Source organism: Anomalospiza imberbis, chromosome 8 (assembly GCF_031753505.1).
Source record: "Anomalospiza imberbis isolate Cuckoo-Finch-1a 21T00152 chromosome 8, ASM3175350v1, whole genome shotgun sequence".
Lineage (NCBI taxonomy): Eukaryota > Metazoa > Chordata > Aves > Passeriformes > Viduidae > Anomalospiza > Anomalospiza imberbis.
In genome coordinates this window covers 21,064,922-21,086,912 of record NC_089688.1, presented here as the reverse complement: position 1 = coordinate 21,086,912, position 21,991 = coordinate 21,064,922, and the positions used below count along the sequence as shown (strand labels likewise).

The window sequence follows — 21,991 nt, the reverse complement described above, 5'->3', positions numbered from 1 at the left end:
ATGATAATTAGCACACTGTTGCTGCCTCTTTGACTGTAGCTGTTTGGGGTTTGTTTCTGCGATATGAACGTGCTATGCACAATAGAATGCACTTTTTTGGAGTGTTTTCCTGTTTTCACTAATGCTTGGTACTGCTGCAAATGAATCGGTTTAACAAAAGCTGGTATACATGAAAGATAATGATAAAGCCAGCTGGAATTAGAGGTGCTGAGAGGCTGGGTTTTATTGCTTTCTACAGAATTTTTGTATGATTATTTTTAAGAATGTTGACCACACGCTTTGTTTAGTTTGAAAAGACAATACAATGGGCCACAATCCCCTTCAGGAAGAGAGGTGTCACTTTAGGCCATTATATGCATCTTTACTCTTCTGATAATTCAGCTTAATGCTCTTTTACGTTTCGATGTTCTCAAAATCAGAAAGAGAGGCAGACACTGAATTACTGTACACAGAAAGTGATATATAATAAATTAATAAATACTCCCCATATCTTTATAACTTTTCCTTTCTTGTGCTTGGGTATCAGACTGTGTAGATGTCCACCACACCCCATTCATCTCTTGAGCTGTCAGTAGTGTTTTCAGTCCTTTTTCTCTTTTCACTTGTTCAATCAGTTTTGTTATTGTTCTGTGACTTCCCTCCCAGTCTGTTTGTATAGTTCTAATATTATCTGTTGAAGTCTTAGGTAGTAGCTCAGCTGTGGATTTCAGTTTGGAGAGGGGAATAAAAAAGTGCATTTAGTACCTGTATTGTATGATAGCTCCATGTGTCACTCCATGTGTGGCACAAAAAGCAGGTATCCTTTTTTTAAATTTATTTTTCTATTTCTGCCATGTTTGTGGGCAAACTCCTTAATTTGTTTCTGTGGTGTAGCTCTCAATGAATTATGGATGTTGTGGGGAATAAACAATAGTCTGGTTTACCAAGAAGGATTTTAAAATGTTTAAAAAATTTAGAACAACTTAGTTTTTCATTTTACACTGTAGGATTTCAATACAAATGATTCCAGTCTTATTCTGATACCATAAAGAAATCAAATTCTTTTTTCCCTACCAGTGTTTTAGGGAATTTCACAGGATGTCTGGTCACACTCCCTTTGTATCTAACCACATACCACATGTAAAGAGAATTAACATCTTGAACTTCAATATGTCAGCTGTTATCAGACTTCCATGAAAAATTATTAACTACTACTTGTACTCAAAATGTTGTTTTGAAATAAAAGACACTTCAAGTTGCTTGATGTCAAGTTAGTATGTAAGAGAAACTACAGAACTCAAAACACAGTTTCTGAACCCCAACACAGTCGTTCCAGATATACAATCTTAGTAGACCAGGTTTTGTCTTTTTTCAAATTCTCATGGATGTCTGCCTAGCACACCTTTCTACTTGAGAAGTGGAAAACTGAGTAGGGATTAAGAGGAAGTGCACAGCAGGGGCAGGTGTGGTTGGGGGTCTGGGGTATAGCACTTGAGTGTCCCTTCAGCTGTGCTCAGTGAGTGGGGCTTAAAGGAAGGATTCTGGAGATTTCAATTTTCTAGACATGGTCTATCAGCCTAGACACAGTCCTGGGTCAAGTTTGATCTGTACCAGCTCTTGGGCTGCTCAGCAGAAAATCAGATGAAAGTTGACATTTTACTGATTTTTCATGAAGTTTGGGTGGGAGTTTTTTGCTTGTGGTTTTCATATATTTTCCCCTGTGAGTATTATCAGAGGAAATACATATTTTCATTAATGGGTCACACTTCCTTCTGCGTTCACTATGCATTTGGGAATAGCAGTCATCAGCTACAGGCCTTGTCCTCCACAGATTTGGTTATCTGAGCTGTGCTTTCTCTGTGGATGCACTGCTGTGTGAGCTCACAGGCTTTAGGCTTTACTGGGTGGGATGCAGCACCATCCCACTGAAGAAGCCTCAGCTGCGGAATTTGTTTACTCAGTAATGTCATTGACTTTGGAGACTTACTAAGAAGATTCCTTTTCTCTGAAAGGTTATAGGAAGTTGAAGTTTGTTTGCATTATTATTGAGAGCTCTTTATTTGATACTTTTTAAATACTATGGTAAGTTCTCTTATGCTGGGCATTTTTTATACTTGAATGAGACTCTGTTGCACAGTGTCTCATCATCCTGTACTTTTAATGGTTTCACAAAACCAAAAATTACAGCAGCATTTTAAGCAAACTGTGATTTGTGGCTTGTTTAATTCAATCAGAGGAATCAGAAAGAAAATCAGAGGAATTTCTTTTATCCATTAGAACAATTTATTCTTTTAGCTGTGTCTATCCTGTAAAGCAAGGGCGTCCAGGAGAAAGTGGAAGCGGTGGCTCATGGACTGTCCATACTTCTCCATTGTTAGCATCTCCTTGGCATGATTTTGGTCCTGGTGTGTAATGAGGTTGGTTGGTTGGTTTCCAGTGCAGGGTGAATGAAATTGTGTTCAGCCTGTGCTGCAGCCCCCCAGGGAAGCACATTTGTGCCATGAAACTACGTGCATGGAATAACTGCTTTAGGATGTCAGTGCAAGTCAAGAGAGGGTGTTTGAATGATATCCCTTCAGGACAGGACCAGTGCTGAAGGGCTCCACAGGGCCAGGAAAGGACAGAGCTGGTGTTGAGTTAATATCTTCTGAACAGCCTCCCTGGGGTAAACTGTCCCCCGGAGTGTCTTAGGAGAAGGAGTAGCAGAGACACAAGATTTCAGAGGGTCAACTGCAGTAACAAAGTGGTTCATAACATGTCTGATCAGCAGAGTGGTACTGACAAGTAAATTGCTCCCCAGCACTATTTTAGTTGTATCCTGTCAGAGCTGGGACTGAAAGTACCTTGATTTGGATTTTCAGTTACTTGGGCTTACGTCATTAATATATTGTGCAAAGACAGTTTGCAAACTGCTTTAAATGCTTATCAGAGGGCTTCTCTGGGAAACTTCTTCCTTAACAAAACCAAAAAAATAAACAAAGGAAAAAACCCACTGCCATCACCAAAAAAACCAACCCCTAAACCAACCAATCAAGCAATCCAAAAACCCCCCAAAACCCAAACCAAAACAAAAAAAAAACTAAGTAGATTTTGGTTTTGGAAAATACTATCATTGAAATAAAGTGTGCTCATTTTTCATAGTGTTTCTTCTGCTGGAATAAAATATTTAAAATGTGAGATTCTAAGCACATGGCTAGAAACTGATAATTATTTAAACCAGCTGCCTAGTTGCAGTGTATAGTGAGATTCATCACTGTGATTCACTAACACATCAGAAAAAAATCCCAAAAAGCAACCAAGTGAAAATGCTATGGATAGATAAATGTGAGAAGTGCTTTTTCACAGTGGGTGCATGGTGCTTGTTTATTTTTAAAAAATGCAACCTCTGTTTGAAGTTTGATTAGAATGAGTCAGTTTCTGTTAGAGCTGACAGTTATAAATTTGTTATTAGCTTTCCAAAATAAAATACATGAATAACACTTTTTTTTTTTTCATGTGCTTATTTACCAAACCATTGCATCTGTAAGTTCAAGAAAAGGATTCTTATCACTGCAAAATTTCTTCAGGTCTTTAATTAGAAACATTTCCCTGTAAGCAGATGACTGTATTCGAGGGAAAAAAGAAACTTAGCTCTTTTGGCCATACTTGGCACATTTCATGTCCATTCTGTTACTTGTCTAAAGAAATAATGTACAAAACTTATTCAGTGTAATTTCAGCATCAAGAGTAAGAGCCGCAGTTTTTCCTGGCATTAATTATTTTAAAAGATTTTTCATTTTCTGTAGTTTAGCCTCATTTCTTTGATAGGATTTTGAACATTGTTACCAAAACTTTCCTCCCTTCCATCCTCATACAGCAAATATTAGCAGAAGGGAAGGATGTTACAAGTTGCATTGAAAGTTTAGTAGGTGATTTATTACTGTATGAAAAACGTGATTTATGTTTGCAAGTTGTTCATTTTATTCGCAGAATTGATCTTCAGTGCATGCCAAATCCTTCTTGATAACAGCCTTTTGCAAGTTCTTGTACATCACTAAAACTAATTAAAAACAGGTGGATTCTTCCCATGTAGCAGTACCACCCAGCTAAATGAAAGGTAGATAACTTGTATGAATTCTTAGAGAGGATGTTGCTTTCCTTAGGGACCATACCGGAATGTTAGGATTCTCTAAGGCTGCATTTCTGAACAGAAAAAGAATCATATTCTAACTATGATACCCATATTACTTTGTTTATAAAACTTGAATTTAAGTTAGCACTGTAGAGAAGAGGAAACCCTGAAGGAAACTTAATTTTTGAAACCTGATCCCTGTGTGAAAGTCTTTATGAAACTCTGGTATCAAGATTTGAAAGGTTTCATTTAGAAACTCAAATCTGCATAGCTAAGTTTTGTTGTTTCTTTTTTTTTTTAATTTTGTGGTGTCACATTTTTCAAGACTCAGTTTATCTTTCACAAAAATGAATGAGATAGCAGTTTGAAGAATCATGAGCTGTGTTTACTGAGTATTCCATTTATGAACTAAATGATCTGCTTAATCTTGTGATTTATTACTAGTTTGATAGTTCTCATTAATTAATAGGAGTTTGTTTTATGTGGATTAATGATGCTGGTTTCAGTCTATGTGTGTAGGGCTGTACAGAACGGGACATGGAGGTAGAGTAGGAGACCACCTGACTTGTGCTGCATTTTCATGGAGTGCCAGCAAAGTTCAGACTGGCCTCTTTTTCTGGGCAGAATGAATAGAAGGCTGGAAAAACAATTGGCACAATGAAAATTTTTTACAGACAGAAGTACTAGTATCTAAGCCATCTGTGAGTTTTGATCTTTGCAAATCAGACTATGCAGAGTGGTCCAAATATCATCTTTGTATCTAATGTCATTGTAACAGACCTCAAAGACGGTCTTTCTGTAACAAGGCATATTAAAAAATATGACCCAATATGAAGTGGACTAATTTATGCTAGTCTTTCCAAGTCTAGCCAATTTTAATTTTGGGTCTTCATTTTTTCTTGACTGACTCTAGTTCCGTGCAGCCTCAGATGACAAGTTGAATAAAATAATAAAGTAATAGAACACTGAAAATAAAACACTAGAGCGCTTAATATATTTACATTTTCTAGTTTAGATATTTTGAATTTTAAACAAGTCTTTCATCATGTCACCGCTGAAATGTATTCCTAACACGGTAAAGAAGAGTTCATGAATTAGATAAAGAATATTATCATACATATGATTTTTAATCTGAGAAGTGGGAGGAGGAACTAGTGAGATGCGGCCTTTCTTATTTGATGGAAACAAACTGTGTGTATATTGGAGCAGGTTTAAATTTTTTTGCAAACTTAGGGTTCTGTGTGCTTTCAGCTGCATGGGTGCAAGGTTCATGATTGATGCCAAATTGCCACTTGTGCGTGCCACTGTCTGGTTCTGGGCGAGGAGTGATGGTGCTGCACACGTGTATTGACAAGCAGCACAGTGTAGGATAGGTCAGATCTGAGCACCTCTCTTCTCCATGGAGATGGCCCACAGTGGGCCATCAACTCACACCAAAATATGCATTTATTTATGAATTTTAGATTAGAAATCTCCAGATATTACTAACATTGCAGTATTTTAACTGTGCTACATTAAGAATTTTTTTTTTCCTGTGGGTCAGTGTTGTTGCATTTGCACCTCGACCTGAGATTTTATGTGGTGGGTTTGTGTTGGGGCAAAGAACTTACTGTTCATATGAAATAGAAAATGATAAGAGCAAGATTATCTTGTCTTGTGTAACAGACTGTTTAAAAACTTCACAAAAATTAAAAATTGATCAAAAAAATCTCAAGTTTGCTAGTTAAGAATATAAAATTTATTTTGATTTTTTTTGTTCTACTTTCTATCTTATTGCAAACTGCTTGTCTTATTTTGAAATGTAATTTTGTGCGCTAGAGAAGTATAATTTATTGTAAATGTTACATTAAAAGACTCATTTCTCAGGCAGTTGGAATTAGATTTTTTCAGAGACAAATGTTTCTTATGCACATTGCATAATCATTAGATTAAACACCCAATTTCTCCAGCTTCTAAAACAAACCATTTCTTTTGCATATTGGAAAGTTTTTAAGGGGTAACATCTTCAGAACAAGTGCATGTTCATATTGTATTGCTTCTGAAATAGCTAGGAACATACAATGGTGGAAAATCACTGAGCTAGAGAGGATCACTTGTGAAATGCACAGTACCTTAACATAAAAAGGAAGAATAAACAACTTTTTCAATGGCCTTCATGCAGGGTCAGGTGCAAATGTGTGACAATGGTGGCGCTTGATGAATCAGGCATAGCTTAATTACTGAATTTCTACTATGCAGAGGTTGCAACAGGAAAACATTTTTGGACTTGTCTGTTTTTGTTTGTCTCTCCTGTAGAAAATGAAATACTTTGTCTGTATATGTGAGCTATCCATGGTATGATGGCTTGTACCTCCCTGCTACAGCAGCCACTGCAAAGTGATTTTATTGTCCTCTAATCTGCTGGAACAGTTTTTAACATGTCTTTTGCTTTACCAGCCTTTTTGCAGACTAGGAAGACCAACAAGTACCTTAGTGGTAATTTAGAATCTACTAGTAAAGTGTAGGCATTTAGTAGTGTTAGAATTTTCAAACTGGAGTCAAAATTCGTTTCTTGACATATTTATTGCCAGTGCTTTTATTTAATAAAGAAGAAACCATGCGCTTTGGGAAATGGTAATCTTTATTTACAGCTATGATGGGAAAATGCAAATGAAGCAGTGAATTTTGTGATTAGTATTTTACAGAGCAGTCACTTACTATAATTATATGTTTTAGATTAGTGGAATTATCATGTTCTATTAACCAGATTATTTCCTGACTTCTTTTAGGATTCTGAGTAACAACAAGATCTTGTGGTTGAAGAATGGCTCTTTCTTCGGGCTGAGGTCCCTGGAGAGACTGTGAGTAACTGATCAGCCTTGCTCCACCTTCAACTAAAAGTCTTTGTACTTTAAATATAGAAACAAACATCAGATAAGGAAGTTGAGATGTTCTGAGCTGTATTGCACAGTAGAGTTTCTAGGCAGTCATCAGGTTAAGAAACAGCATAAAAATGAGTGAATGGCGATGGATGTGGAACATGCAGGAAAGCACTGCCATCAATTTGGAACTAAAATAAAGCATTCCCATCAATTTGGGACTAAAATAAACATCCAGTCAAAGCCGTGTACAACACTATGTGCACTATCACAGCAAAGACTGCTCTGTGTAATGGTAACACTAATATACCTGACATGTAGTTTGGCTTGTTTAACTCGTTGGTCTCCAATACTTCTATTTTGGATCTATATTAATTTTATTTTTTTTCTATATTTTAATTATAGTATCAGCAACTTGGACAGCATTTATCACAGGAGCAAACAATGACTTTGATAAAGCTCTATGGCCATGTATTTCTAGCCAATATTTGAAGGAGGGAAGAGGAGCTCAGGAGCAGCTAATGAGTTAGGAAGAAAATATTTGGAAACTTCAATGGAAATAAATAAGCAGTAATAACTACACTATAATAACACTACTTTCTGTATATATAGGTCAGTAATTTGAGAATAATTGTGAACAAGCCTAAAAGGCTATTATATCTGTAGGTAACTTCAGGTACCAGTACATCTAAAATGAGTAATTATGTCATGCCTATCTTCCAACATCTCCTGCAGCTTAAGCTCAATTGCATTTATACTGCTTTGTAAGAGTAGCTGTATTTTGTATAACTGTTGATATAAAATTGTTGCTACATTCATGAATGCGTGAATGTATTCTGTGTGAATATTTCTTTATGCAAAGAAGTTATGTATTAAAATCAACCCTAGCTAATATTTTTACTATAGATGTGTGTGATATGCATGCTGTTCATGGTTGTGGAATAAAGTAGGTAAGTATACCATTCTGAGTTGTTTGAGTATCCTAAATGTGGTTTAAAAATAAACAACTTATTTCAAGGTCTACAGCAAGCCCTTGAAGGATTTGGGTAAAGTGACTGTGAGAACATTTATGCTAAGTAACACTACATTTTCTCTGCATAAAGTTATAGTTGTATCAAATACTTTCATTAATGTTAAATATTAATGTATTAAATAATATGGAATCTTAAGTAGTATGGAATGGAGAGTGATGTATTATTTACTAACTGGTTTAATATTAGGATTAATAGTGATATGAGACTTGTAAAGAAGTCTATAAATATTTTAGACAAAACCATTTAGAGCGCAGAACAGAATTATATATTTATTGCAAGAAGGGAAATTAGTAAGTTAAATTCTCATGTAATGTAAGTAAATGTAATTAATGTAGTGTTTAGAACTAAAAGAAAACATTTCCTCTGAGGTTTTTCTTAAGGTTTAATTTACATTGGGGAATTATACTGAGCATGTAGTTTTAAGAATTTTATTAGTTAACTAGCGAGAGAAATAGTTCAACCTGAAAAGACTTACAAACAAAACTAAGAACAGTGAGAAAGCAGAAAAACTGCCTTAGGTTTTTCTGCTTTCTCACCGTTCTTACAATCGAAACCATTTCATTTTCCTGTACTGATTTTTCACAATAGTACAGATAAAATGAGTATCATCTCCTCTGTTTATAATTCTGTTTGGCTATGGTGTTAATAAAAAATCCATGAGTGGTCTGTGAATTGAAGACTGGAATTCAAGTGATGACATTCTCATGATTCAGCCACTCTGTTTCTGTTTCATTTGGGGCCACTCGGGCCCCATATGCTTCTTATCAATATCTGTGAAATCCCAGTTTCAGCTGTAGGGGCGAGAACAGCTGGAATAGTCTACTAGGAGGTGAGTGTGAATGAATTGCAGCTGGATGAGTGCTCCTAGCTCTTGGACAAAGGTTTCCCCAGCTTTTCCTTTTGGACAGAACCTAGTTCAGAGCAGTACTTCAGGTGCTCACAATGGAGAACTGTGGCAGCAACTGCTGTTGATATTCATGACTTATCAAAATGGACCAAGAACTTTCATTCCTTGCCTGAAAGGAAGTACTGTAGCAAGTCCAGCTTCCCTTAAAATAATCTTGATTAGGTGCTTAGGAACATAGATGTTCTGGAGTTAAGAATTACTCACCTAATTTGGCTTTGCACTCCTTGTGGTCCTCTTCAGAAGAAAAAGTAATGTGAGTGCCATAGAGGAAAGAATCATGTAAGTCAGTAATTTATTTTTTTTTTTATGGTTACCATGAGATCATGAGCTAGAAGAGTGTAAGCTTACATGGAAAATGAAATCATTCAATGTCAAACTGGGAAAAATTAGGGAAGTAAAATTTCAGGTGGAATTGAATGACTTGTATATTCTGGCTCTTCCCTATTCTGGAATGCTTAAACCTTCTTTTTAGGTAAAGAATGGTTTGAAGCGCTACTCAAATAAATGAGTGACAACTTTCCCCCTATTATTTTGTTTTTCAATGCATGTCACAACAGGAATTGGATTATAGAAGTGTCAGTCTTCTCAGGTTCTGGTGATTTCTCAAGAGCATGTTACACAAGTGAGGTCCTTCACTGAGCACTTGTTTCAAAGTGGGACTCTCATTCTATCAAGCAAATCAAGAAAAGTTATTTACCCCTTAACTGTCCATTCTAAGAGAAGACAAAATTGATTTCTCTATAACTAAGGCTGTTGTAGAATTCTAATATTATACATGGAATATTTTTTTTCAAAATGTTTTTCAGAAAAATTGTGATTTTTTTTTAACCATAAGATAAGAATAACAAGGTTAACATTTCAGATTTTCTCAAACAGTGTTGCTGCTATAGGAAACCTGATAGTAGGTTTTCAGAGGATAGAGCCAACAAACCAGGGAAAAATTTGTTTGGGGAAACAATTATTTCCTTTTTAATAATTTAAAGATAATACTATATATAATAATAATAATCCATTAATATTAAAAAATGAAATGTAATAATGTCTATTAAAATAGTGATCAAAAGACATGTATGAAATACTAATATTTTTACTAGGCATTTTGTAAAAATGCTTTGAAAAACACTTGACTCACAGAGGTGCACTTTCAGTATGTGTATGAACAATGACTCATGAGTGACCTGAAGAGGTGGCAATCTCTCTCCACGGTTACAGTTTTCTGAAATTAAGAAATTTCCATGTGCTGGTTTGGAAAGTTTGGGTCACAAATGTGACATGGCATCTGGATCATGATGTGTCCCCGTGCCACTGAGCTTACACTGTAGAGACAAGAGGCATTTAGAAGTGAAGATCATAACTTAAATACTGTGAGAGAACATAAGTTTTCTGTAAACTTAGGTATCATATGCTGTCCAGTTATATGGTCCTTGAGTTGGAATAAAATCAGAAGTGGAGGTAAGAATATAAATAAGCTTTTTTTGAAGCAAGCGTGGTAAAGGAATTGTTTGTTAAAATATGGAGAGCTATGTGGAATTTAACCAGAAGAGATCCACAGGCCATAAATTCTTTAAATGAGAGTGCACACCTTGAACCCATTCCTGTGATACACCCTGTGGAGATGGCTGGCTTCACATTCAGGAGGCTGAGAATTCAGTTTGGATCTGAAGCTCAGGGCAAAGACTTGACAGCTTGTAATGATTTCAGTTTCAGTGCCTTCCCTGTCTGCAGTCAGTGTTCTGCCTTCCCAGAACAGCAGGAGTTATAACAGAGATTTTAATAAGTTTTTCCTATGCTCTGGGTACCATAAAAGAAAGGCAAATTGGGCTTTCCAAGCATGAAAGAGTGAGGTAGCCCTTTCAAGTAAGTCTCAGCAACCTGAAAACTCTCATTTAGTGAAATATTTGGAGGGATCTGAACAACTGAATTGTCTGTGTAATTTGGTGGTGTAATTATTGCATAAATCGGAACAATAGATTACATTGAAAAATCTGTGACAGTTTTCTTTTTTAAGAATTATTTTTACTTATTTATTTTTAATTTTTGGGCATGGGTTTAAGCATGCACCCAAAGAATCATAGGCTAGTGCAGGTTACCAGGTTTCCTGCAGATGCCTTGTCATGGCAGTATGTGGTATGGATGCTGTTGTGAAGCATTGCCATCCCCCTCAGCGTGCAGCAGTGAGGGTATTAGTGTATTAGTGCCAGCTGTGGCAAGGCTTCTTGTGTCTGAGGATATTTGGCCAGCCATAGTCCATGGGCTGCTTCTGGGGACAAAGACCGAGGTGGCTGGGCCAGCTGCTCCAGCTGTGCTGGACCTAAAGCCAAGATCCAGACTAGGAAAATAAATCTTTTGCCCTCATTCTGGTGCCAGCTGGCACAAAACAATATGTCCTTCAGCTATTATCCACACTGCTAATTTTCTTACTCTGCACAGCAGCCACTGCACCCCAGGTGCCTGGGCAGCCCTGCCCTGAGCTCTCTTCCCACGTTTCCCCTCACTGGGGCAGCCTGTCGTGGCTTCCCTGCCGTGGGCTCCCGGTGCTGCGGGATTGATTGTGTGCTTGGGATTTTCAGAAGTGGGTGTCTGAGATTGCTCTCTCTCTCTTTCATAACCAAATGTACTTTTTCTTTAGTTTTATAGGAGCATTATACCTCTGAGACTGTTGCTCCTTTGTCCCAGTGACTGAACCTCTAACGGGTTCAGAAGCTATTGGGAGGGAACCAGCAAATAAAAATAAAGAAACATACACAAACAGACCATGGTTGCATAAGCAGTTTCCTTGGGAAATCAGGATGAAAGATCACTAAGCAAGATTACACATATTTTTTCCCAGTTGAGCCAGAAGAAAAGCATGCCAGGCACTAATAAGCAGCAGTGACTGTTTTACAGAAACTTGCTTTGTTACATTTTCTAGACAAAGAAAAATAGTACGGAAATATCCCTAAGAATTTAGCAATGAGTTTTTTTTTTTTTTTGTTTGTTTGTTTGTTTTGATTTGATTTTTTTAGCACTATACATGAGTCTTCTTCTACCAGGCCTCACTTAGATTATATGTAGTTTTATTAAGTGCTGCTGTACAGTCAAGTTCCAGTCACATGTCAGTGCTGCACAGCCACATGTTGTCCTCAGTTATTATCAGGCAAGATTGTCTAAAAGCTACTTCCAATAGATTTCAGTGGGACATTCTGCAACTATATGTTGTGGTGTGCAATAGAAGTAGTAACACACTAAGTTGAGGGATGAAAAGGGATAAAAAAAAATTCTGTTAAGCAGTTGTTACAAAAATATGATATTTAGAATTTCTTTAGCAAAATTCAAGTAATGAAAGTGTAAAACATAAAGGTTTGACATTTTTAAGATGCAATTTACATTTTCTAAATTACTGTCCTCTTCATTTTTTCCCTGCCCATACATTTGAAATGTGCATGTGCACACACACACACAAAGAAACAGATGTTCTTCCTAGGTACTGTGAAGAATTGGAAATATGCTCAAAGAAACTGTTAACAATTTTACTTTCAACACATGGCGTATGACATCTTTAAAGTTAGAAACTTCATAGATTAAATTTAGAATGTGTGTTCTTTTTTGGATTGTTGTAAAAATAGAAAAATACTGGTTATTATGAGCTCACAATATTTCAGACTGACAGCCAGGATCCAGCTGTGCAACGTTTTTGGCTTTTTTTTTTTCCTGTGAAGATCTTGCAGCTGAGTGTGCCCCTAACTTTGTGTAAGCACTTTTAGCAAAAAATAAATTGATAAGCTTGGAGACCTCAAATGCCACTGAGCTGAGTGTTTAGAGAAATGCTGTGATGGTACTCAAGGAAAGGGCAATCTAAAAATCTGTTTCTTAGGGCTGTTTGTTGTGTAAATAGTCATAGTATGAATAAAACTATTCCATCTTATCTTTTGTATTTGGAGAAATATTGAGAAAGAAAGCTCTCAAGCATCTGAAGCTGTCTTGCAACTTTTTCTTGCATTTGAAATCCTGCATGGATTTAGTAAATTCTCTGGGTCCAGTTGATAATGATAGCAAACAAGTTATTTCTTTATTCTTAAAGATCAAAAGTACAGGTCCTGTAACCATTATTTTTTCTTGTTTAGCAATATGTCTAGGACACCTGAAGAATTCCAAGCAGTTTTCCATGTAAAATTTTTTACTGTGTTGGCTTGTAGTTGCTTACAAAAGCTCATTATGCTGCATTACTCTTTGACGTGATTGATCATATTCTTCTAGATGCAGAAGGATGGAAATAGTCATGGGGAAGGATTTTTCTTCAGGAGCAAGGATTTTTCTCCAGTTCTTTGTGCCTGTACTCTAAAATATACTGAAAACGATTCATGTTCCTCTTGGCAGTCATTGAACTTTGAGTTGCCCTTTTGGTTTCAGTGTCAGATGAAGGGTTTGTCTTTTTAATTATGATGATGCCAGTGTTTGCATGAGGCAGAAGAATTCCCTTTGTCAGTCCTAAACACAGCTAATGTAACTGGCACGTTGATATTAATTGATAGATATGTTTGCCTGCAATGTGGTCTGTACAAAGGCACTTGTAAATACTGAGCTTAAAAAGCAAAGTTCTGAAAATTCATGCATTACTGAAGTGAAGGTACCTGTTCATTCAGAGACATGTCTACTGCAGATAAGTGGTTTGGAGGGTTGGAGATACTCATGAGATAAAGAGCTTTAGAAATACTGAAGAGAAAACAAACCCAGTGAAGGTAGGCAGTGGACAGATCAGAAAGAGGAAAGAAAATAGTTATGCATATAATAATCATTTATCACCTAAAATTAGAATAGCTTCTTGTGAAATGAATGGTTTTTAAGGCTCATCCTGGAGCATGGAGAAACGTGATTTCTACCAAGAAAATGAGTGTTAAGCTAGTGAATTGGACTGTATTCCTCAGAAATTAATACACACACCTCCTTAGCCATCTAATTTTTTCATTGGTAGTAAATGCCGTGGTCAGCTGCTGTAAGTTTTTGGGTTTTTTTCTGGGTTTTTTATCTTATCCCTGGTTTAGAACCAGATTCCTTATCCATCCTGGGACTCCTCCTGCCTTTCCTCACACCAGTCTGTCTTTGTGGGGGCTGCAGGCCAGGGATTCTGGCTCTCTTTGGTGCTTGCTTCTCTGCCATTGTGATAATTTTGGTCATGTTACTCAATAATGCCAATGTCAGATATATTCTGGTGCAGACGGAGGTTAGAGATGTTCACTTAAATGAATGTGCTCTTTAAATATCTGACTACATGTACCTGTCAATGAAGATTGTAATGTATTACTGAATTAGTGAAAAATAATTAAATGCATGTCAAAAAAGAGTATTTTTTCCATAAAATCAATTTATTTCTACAAAATACATTTTCTATAAAATCATTTTAATATTTTAAAATATTAATGGCATGGATTGGTGAAATTGGTATGAGCCTCATATGAGACTGAAAGGAGATATAAAAATGATCTTCATAGCACAAGAGTACCTTCAGTTCCTCACTGCCAGTTTTTTTTAGCATCAAACAACAGTTCCTCATTAGCATTTACAATATTTGAATTATATCTCGTAAATCATTCAAAACCACAAATTTAGTAATTGCAAATAAAATTTAATGTTACAATGAGAAGTCTTATCACTTAATTAGCTAGAATTATCTAATTATTTCTAACTGATTGTTTAAGTTGAACAAAGTTTTTACCCCACCATATTTATTTACTGACAGATTTCATTTGTCATTATCTGATGACAAAGATAAGGTGTTATATTTTAGGCATTGCATTCAATTAAAAATACAGCTTTTTGGCTTCTATGTCTTTTACTTTAAAACAATTCTTCTTCATCATAAAGGACTTTGTATAAGTAGGGAATTTAATGCATACTGTAGCAAATGCCTAATGGTTAGGTAATATAATATTTATATGTTGATGTTAAACAAGATTTTCTTCTTTGAAAGAAGAAAATCTGTCAAAGAGGCTTTTATTTGAGAGAAATTATTGGAAATCAAGGACTGTCTTATTTTAGAGTTTTTAAAAAAATTTCTTTCAATTTTTGTCTCATCACTTGATCTTTCTCTACCTCTCTGTTTTTAATCTGTATTGCTCATTTAATATCTCCAAATCTACTAATACTGGGAGGTCTCAGCTTATCAGGAAAGAGAAAGCAAGGAAAAGTACAATGATGTTTGTGTAATATCAATTATTTTACATTTCTACCTTATGTGAACTCAATTATGTACATTCCTGCCCTGACTGGGAAGAAACCTTAATGGGCACAAATGCACAAGTGCAGATAGAGGACACTGATGCTTGTTGAAAATACCTGCCTACAAGCAGGTAAAGACAGCAAGAAGCAACAGCAGACCTAAGGAACCTTGGAAAATATCATGGATCTGGACTTGGAAAAGCCACTGTTGTTCCTTCCTGTTGGTGAAGGAGTAGAGGGTGAATTGCTTTTCAAAGTAAGATCATTTTGCTGCAGGCAGTGTTTAATGAATTGCACAGGAGGAGGGTATCCAATTTGCTATCATTGCATAGAAATTTTGAAAAACCAGAGGAGGAGAAACAGAGGCGGGATCAATGTCACAAGTCAGACTGGGCAAGGTTACTCATTTAGTAGTGCAAAAACTGAGTATTTTTTGACACTGGCCTCCCTAAAAACAAGTCAAAAACCCCACCAACCAAAAAAACCCACAACCAAAAAAAACTCTCCAAACATCAGAATCCATTATGTTCTAGTGTGCAGTATCAAAAAGATGTTTTAGCATTCTATCAGGAATTGTAAAACTTTGCTGTTCTTAATATGACTGTCAGAAACAGAGGAGTTAGAAATTAAAAGTAAAATTACATTACCCTCTTTCTAACAGGCTGTACGTACTGTAAGTCTTACAACCATGAAGTATCTATCAAAGCACTTGTAATGCAGTGTGACAGAAAGGTAATGCATTTTTTTCCTCTATTCATTTGTTATTTACCAGTACAAAGCCACAATACAGACTATTAGATGTCACATTGTATTTTACAGGATGAGACAACAGGAAAATAACCTATATGTCTACTGCTGTAGAGTTGCTATACTGTAATGTGCAAAAAAAAAAAAAAAAAGCAGTAGTTTTAGAAAAGAGAATGTTTCCTTTGAGATGTACAGTGCTGTTTAAAAATAGCAGTAATTAACTCTGAAAAACAGGTTAGTAAATCAATCCCATTGTTCCTGGTGCAAGGGTACAGAACCAAGTCTGATTTTCATCTTTTCTTTAAGCCTGATTTTTGTTTGCCTCCCAAACTGCCACATCCATTTGTCTGGTTACTTGTTTCCCCCTGGAAACAACATGGGCTGCCAGGCCATGTCTTTGCTCTTAATTCCATGGTTTGTAGCGAGATCTGGGAGCTGCTAAGTGCTGCCTTCCCTCGCAGGTGCTGCTTGTGGGCGTCACAAGCCTTTGTGTCATTCTGAATGTGCTGCTGAGATGACCTTCCTCTGCTTCTGACATGGAACTATGGTTTGCCAGGCTGCATCGATGGACTTTTGAGTGTAACTATTTGCAAGAAAGATTTCTGTTGGAAATGTGAGCATGGCAAAATAAAAATGTTCAGCAGGGGACACAGCAATTTCACAGGACCATTTTTGTCATAGACACCAATGTTTCATTTAAACTGCTTTATAGTCACAAAATATAGAATCTTTTTTGATTGACAAAGCTGAACTATGCCACTTAGGAATGATGCAAGCTGTATTTCTATAAAGAAACGCAGACTGGTTGAAACAGTAGGAAAAACAGAAATGTGGTGTTAGGGCAGTTTGTATGAAGTCAGAGAGAAGCATTCTGGGAAGCCAAGCTGATAAAAATTAGTGTTAGTTCATCAGCAACTGAGCTAATCTGATGAAGGGAACTGTGAGGTGAATTGGTAGCTGAAGCCTTTTATTCAATATGTTTTACTGAATCCTTTTATTCAGATTCCTCAGCTGTAGGCTACTGGTGGAATAACCCTCTCGAACTCCAGAAAATACTATATATTAGCTGTAATCAGATGCAATGTGGTCTTGAACATGTTTACTTTCAAGAAGACCAAAAAGTTGCCTCACCTGGTAGTATCCATACATGTGAGATGCAAGAGATCTCAGGTTCTGACTAGGGACATCTCAACATCATGGTGGTGTTGGGTAAAAGTGAGTATCCAAAGAGAAGCTCCAAACTCAATCCTTCCCTCCCAGAGAGTTTTCTGGGCCCTACTAATAACTTTTCTTTTTGTGTGTCCACCTCTGACTTGATATCAATTGACAGACATTTCTCAATTGCTTACTTATAAGGGACAAAACCCCCTATGTATATAAGTTATTGTCTGCCAAAAGTGCATGTCTGTAGACTGGGCTGGGAGATCGCAGATGAAAACATGCTATTACTCATTCATATCATGCTAGTCTGTAAATGCTCCAAGGGTACCAATGACCCTGGGAGCTTGCTGCCCTCAAAACTTCTGGGGATGCCTGCAGAAAGCACAGCTTGTTCTCTTGACACTTGTTCTTCGCCAATAATCTCTGAGAAGGCAAAAAAAAAAAAAGTAGAATTGAAAAGGAATGGAAAGAAGGGCTATGGTTTATGCCAGTTTAGTTTAAAGAAAAAAAAATCTCCAAAATGAGTTGTCTGAAGTAGTTAGTAAAGCTGATGTAATATAACAGCTGTGGGCAGTTTTTCTCCCCACTTCTTAATATAGACAGAATTGATTAGTTGGGTGTAGTATAGTGCTGCGTGTGTCAAGTAGGTACAAAATGGTTGTTCTCACGAGAAAATTGCATGCAGACTTAGCACATGATAAGCTGTCTTGTGTTAGCACAAATTGCCTCGTTCTTGAAATGGAAAGTGACTGGGAGAGCTATAGAGGATGTTTGTATAGTCTGAGCTATGCACATATTCTGTGAAAAAAAAAAGAATTACAAAATTCCACTATGTGCTGCTTTAGAAAGTGTTTTGCTGAGGAGAATACAGAGAGAAACATTGTGCTGAAATAAAATGAATATTTTTGTTTGCTTGTTAACTTGAAAAAATGAAATAAAATTGCTATATGCAATGTAATGAGATTCATCTGATAAAAATAAGTGGTTTAAGTTAAAAATAAGCCACTTGAATTAGCATAATGCAAGAAACTTGTTGAAGCAGAAGTAAAATGTTTTTATCATGCCTTTATAAACCAGGAAACTGCCAAAGGGTCAACTTGAATCTCTTAAAGTCAATTAATCTTCATCTATGAAAAAATATGAAAGATGTTAAATCAGGAAAAATGTTAGCTGTAGGTGCCTATGAAAGACAAATTTATTAAAAAGCATACCCTCAGTCATAATTTTAACGCTTCTGCCATGATGCTGTAATTAATGGCCAATGAAAGAAAGTTTTACACCTAATGTATGTACTCAGACACACGGTACATTTATTACTTTCACCAAGTGTTTTACCATTTTTTTTGCATTCAATATTCCCATTTGTTTGTTCATGCAAAGTAAGTTAATACTTTTTTAAAGACCTTAAAAGACATGCTTTTCAGTTGAAAGGGAGTTTAAAGTACATTGTGTTCAGAACAAAACAGTGTTTTATGTACTATGTCAGCAGCTAAATTGAGAATTTGATGCTTTTTTCCCCTTTGTGCCATTAATTGCTTTTAGGTATTTCTGAGAAGTGTGAGTGCTTCACCAGGGACAATTCTCCCATTTGAGTGAAGTTTAAATACTGTGTTAAGCTTTCCTACTGTACAGAGTTATGTGAACTTACAAAAATATTTAGGAATGTAAGACCAGAATGGGTTGCAGCCAGCCTGAACTTCCAGGGATAAAAAGAAAATTTGTTCTGCTCTCCCTCTCATCATATACACCACAAACGAGCCAGTCCATTAACAGCTTTCCAGCTCTCCATTAAGAACGTTGGAACTTCAGTTCAACATAATGGCTCTAAACCTTATAATGTGTCACAGAGGAAGAATTGTAATGTGCCACGGGTTGGGATTTTTAATTTTTCTTTTGCATGTCTTTGCTACTGTAACCAATAAATCCTCATCAGCCATTCTGACAGTTTCCTTAACCATGGCTGTGCCAGCAAGGCACACCAACGAAGGCATTGACTTTTCAGTACAGGACTAGAGCAGGTTACCAGTGTAAACTATCCAATACACCCTCGTTTAGCCTTTTTTAGAAAATCAAGAGGAGCAGGGGAAACTTCTGAAGCCATGTTCTGCATCAAACAATAAATAAATAAATAAATAAATAAATGTTGCTGGTTCTGGAAGATGCCTGGGGAGGATTCAGCTCTGGATATGCAAACATTCATGTCACAGGCTGCAGCTACTAACTGTAATAAGCCATATTCATGCATAAACAACATCAAACTGAACAAATATTTTAAGGCTGCTCCAAACATTTATTTCTACTTTTTCTTATCTATGATCTAAATGTACTCATAGCCTATTTTTATCCATATGATTTTATAGTATTTTTATCCTTTACATTATACTAATCCTTTTCTCTTTGTAGGGTTCACCATTTATAAACAGTGATGTAATACTCACTTTCCTCATCTAAGCAAGCCAAAAATATGATAATCTCTTAGTGACATCATGAAAATAACCATGAATTGTACATGTCTTTAAAAAAAATTATGGGCACAATGCCTGAAGTATCTAAAAGATTATTATCTGCATAGATTTTTTCTATACATAATGGCAATGTACTCTCTTTTTAGTCTAAAAACTTGATTTTAATCCAGTTAATTGAATGCTCAGATAAGTACAATTTAAGCTTAGTTTAGCATTCAGAAGTGATGTTCATGTTCTGATACAGCTGAATATAGAAAATACCCCTCTGCACCCCTTTACACGCAGTAAATAAATATCCTTGGGAAATTCACTGTGAATTTAGGGTTTAGGAGGTCTGTACAAACTGCTTTCTCTGCTCTTGCATAACAAGCCAGTGCTGACCAAATGGTTATTTAAAGAAACCCAGTGAAAATTTAAAGCTTTCTGCTGAGGACATTGAATCGATTTCTACTTTCCATCCTATTTTTATTTTGTTGTCCCTATTTTCAGGTTGAGTGCTGGATGGGTGGGGGTGTTCCTTTTCTTTTTGCCCTCTCAAGAACTGAGAATTCACTAAATTAAACTTCTTTTTTTTTTTTTTTTTTTTTTTTTTTCTCTAAGCTCAGTCATCTGCATAGAGGGTAAAATACAGATATTTTGTTACAGGTCTTCTCTCCCGATTTCCTTGCGTTCAGGTGTTTGAGTAGCAGTCTGTGATGATTACTTAGTAGTTTATTTGTGTAAGTCAAATTAAATGTCTTTCACTTGGAACAGAAATGAGACATTTCACTCATTTTTCCCTGTTGACTATGTTATTATTGCACAACAGCAGCTCCGTGGTTTCATAGAGCTATCTACTTATGTATTCAGACTCTGTATTACTGTAAGATGAGAAAATTCATCTTAGCTAATAGCTCTGACATAACTTCTCCTTCATTCATTCATTTCCTACCTTTCTACTTGCCTTGCTCAAGTCTTTGATGAGCAGTGACAATGAAAGGAAAAACATAGAACGAAACTAGAAAAATGGTCTTATAAAATAGTAAGTATTAGCACAGAGGTGAAGGGTCAAGTATTTGTAAGGGGTCACCAGTAGCATGTTGGATGGAAATGATCTTTATGCAGAACTTCTTCTGTTGTTCATCCTTACATAATGAAATTTCTGGTCTTCCTACCTCTTTGTTGAGTTGCTGTGCTAATGGGTGCATGTCCTAAACTCTTGTTTTCTCATTTTATGTCTCTTCCCTTTGAAAAGTCCCAAAAGTTTTCTTTTTGCATGAATTGCATCATAAAAAAAGGTGTATTTCTGTCCTTTGTTGTTGTATGTGTGTTCTTTCATCATTCTGTCTGCTTATTCTTACTGTGTTGCCTGTGTTATACCACAACACAGGCACTTTTTTTTTTATGTTTAGCATTCTGTACCTGAATACTTATTTAAACAGCTCCGTAAGTGTGCATGAAGTCCTATGTTCTTATGTACCTTTGGTCCATTTCCCCCACAAATCTGTAAAAGATTTTTCATATGACAATTCCTCAATAAAAGAACGAGGGCTTACTGCTCACAAAGGTGAGCTAAGCCAAGTTTCATTTCTTCAGCCCACCTAATGTCTCTCAGTAGCACTTGTGGCTCTTCTGTGTCTCCATGTTGTTGTAGAGGAGTTGTTATATGCTGTTCCCCAGTGTTCAACTCTTTTCACAGGAGCAGCCAATGTCTCTTTGGAAAACACAGCATGCCACTGAGCAGCTATTTCATTAGCAGGCATTTTAGGAAAAAAGTAGGTGCAGGCTGGGAAATGAAACTCTGCCTGATGCCTACAAAGAATGTAGAGCTGTAATTTATGAAGGCCGTGTGCCGGACACATGGAGCTGAGCATACGCCAGCAGCGAGCGTGAACTCTTCAGGGCTCTGGGCTCAGGCCAACTTACACAAAAGCTGGTACAGGTATGTCATTGTTGCTGCTCTTGCTACAGCTCATGAAACTTGGGGTGTGCCAGGCTTTCTTTTGCTAAATGAACCTGGGGAATTAATTTCTTTAAATACTCGGTGTGTCATAGTGAGGTTGAAGTTCAGTTGGCTAAAACCCTAACATTTTTAATGAACTGTAGAGCATTAGCTGTGTGATTTCTATTTATTTATTTAAATGCTTGCATGTTTTAGAGTTTTTGTATATGTTGCTGTAGTGTGTTAAGACAATGATGGTAACTATGAAGTCCCATTGATTGCCCCATTTTCTTGGTATGTTAGCTGCATCTAAAAGCAGATGTGGATACTGTTTTCATTAACTGGGTTTCAAGAAAACTTACTATTTACAAAACTGTTGGGAAGGATAAACAACATTTACACTATTTTGTGGTCCTCGGTCAGATTTCCATGAAATGCACATTTTCTGAAACCAAAGCTTTTCTAATGACCTATTAAGTAATTGTGTACTTCAACATTTAAAAGATGATATATGAAAAACCAACCCTAATGAAGTGTGGTGAGCCAGCAAAAAGCAGACAGGATCATGCACAGTATTGCAGAATGACTGAATGAACCTTTTATACTAGTTACA

At 36.4% G+C, this 21,991-nt stretch overlaps 1 protein-coding gene across 2 annotated transcripts in view; it reads left to right on the top strand.

The window, feature by feature from the left end:
- Window positions 1-21,991, top strand: part of LOC137478144 (adhesion G protein-coupled receptor A3-like) — a 255,839-nt gene that overhangs the window by 35,940 nt on the left and 197,908 nt on the right. For both annotated transcript variants that reach the window (XM_068197751.1, XM_068197752.1), the window contains exon 2: window positions 6,859-6,930. In XM_068197751.1, coding sequence (XP_068053852.1) covers window positions 6,859-6,930 — 72 coding nt within the window. The remainder of the gene's footprint in view (window positions 1-6,858; window positions 6,931-21,991) is intronic.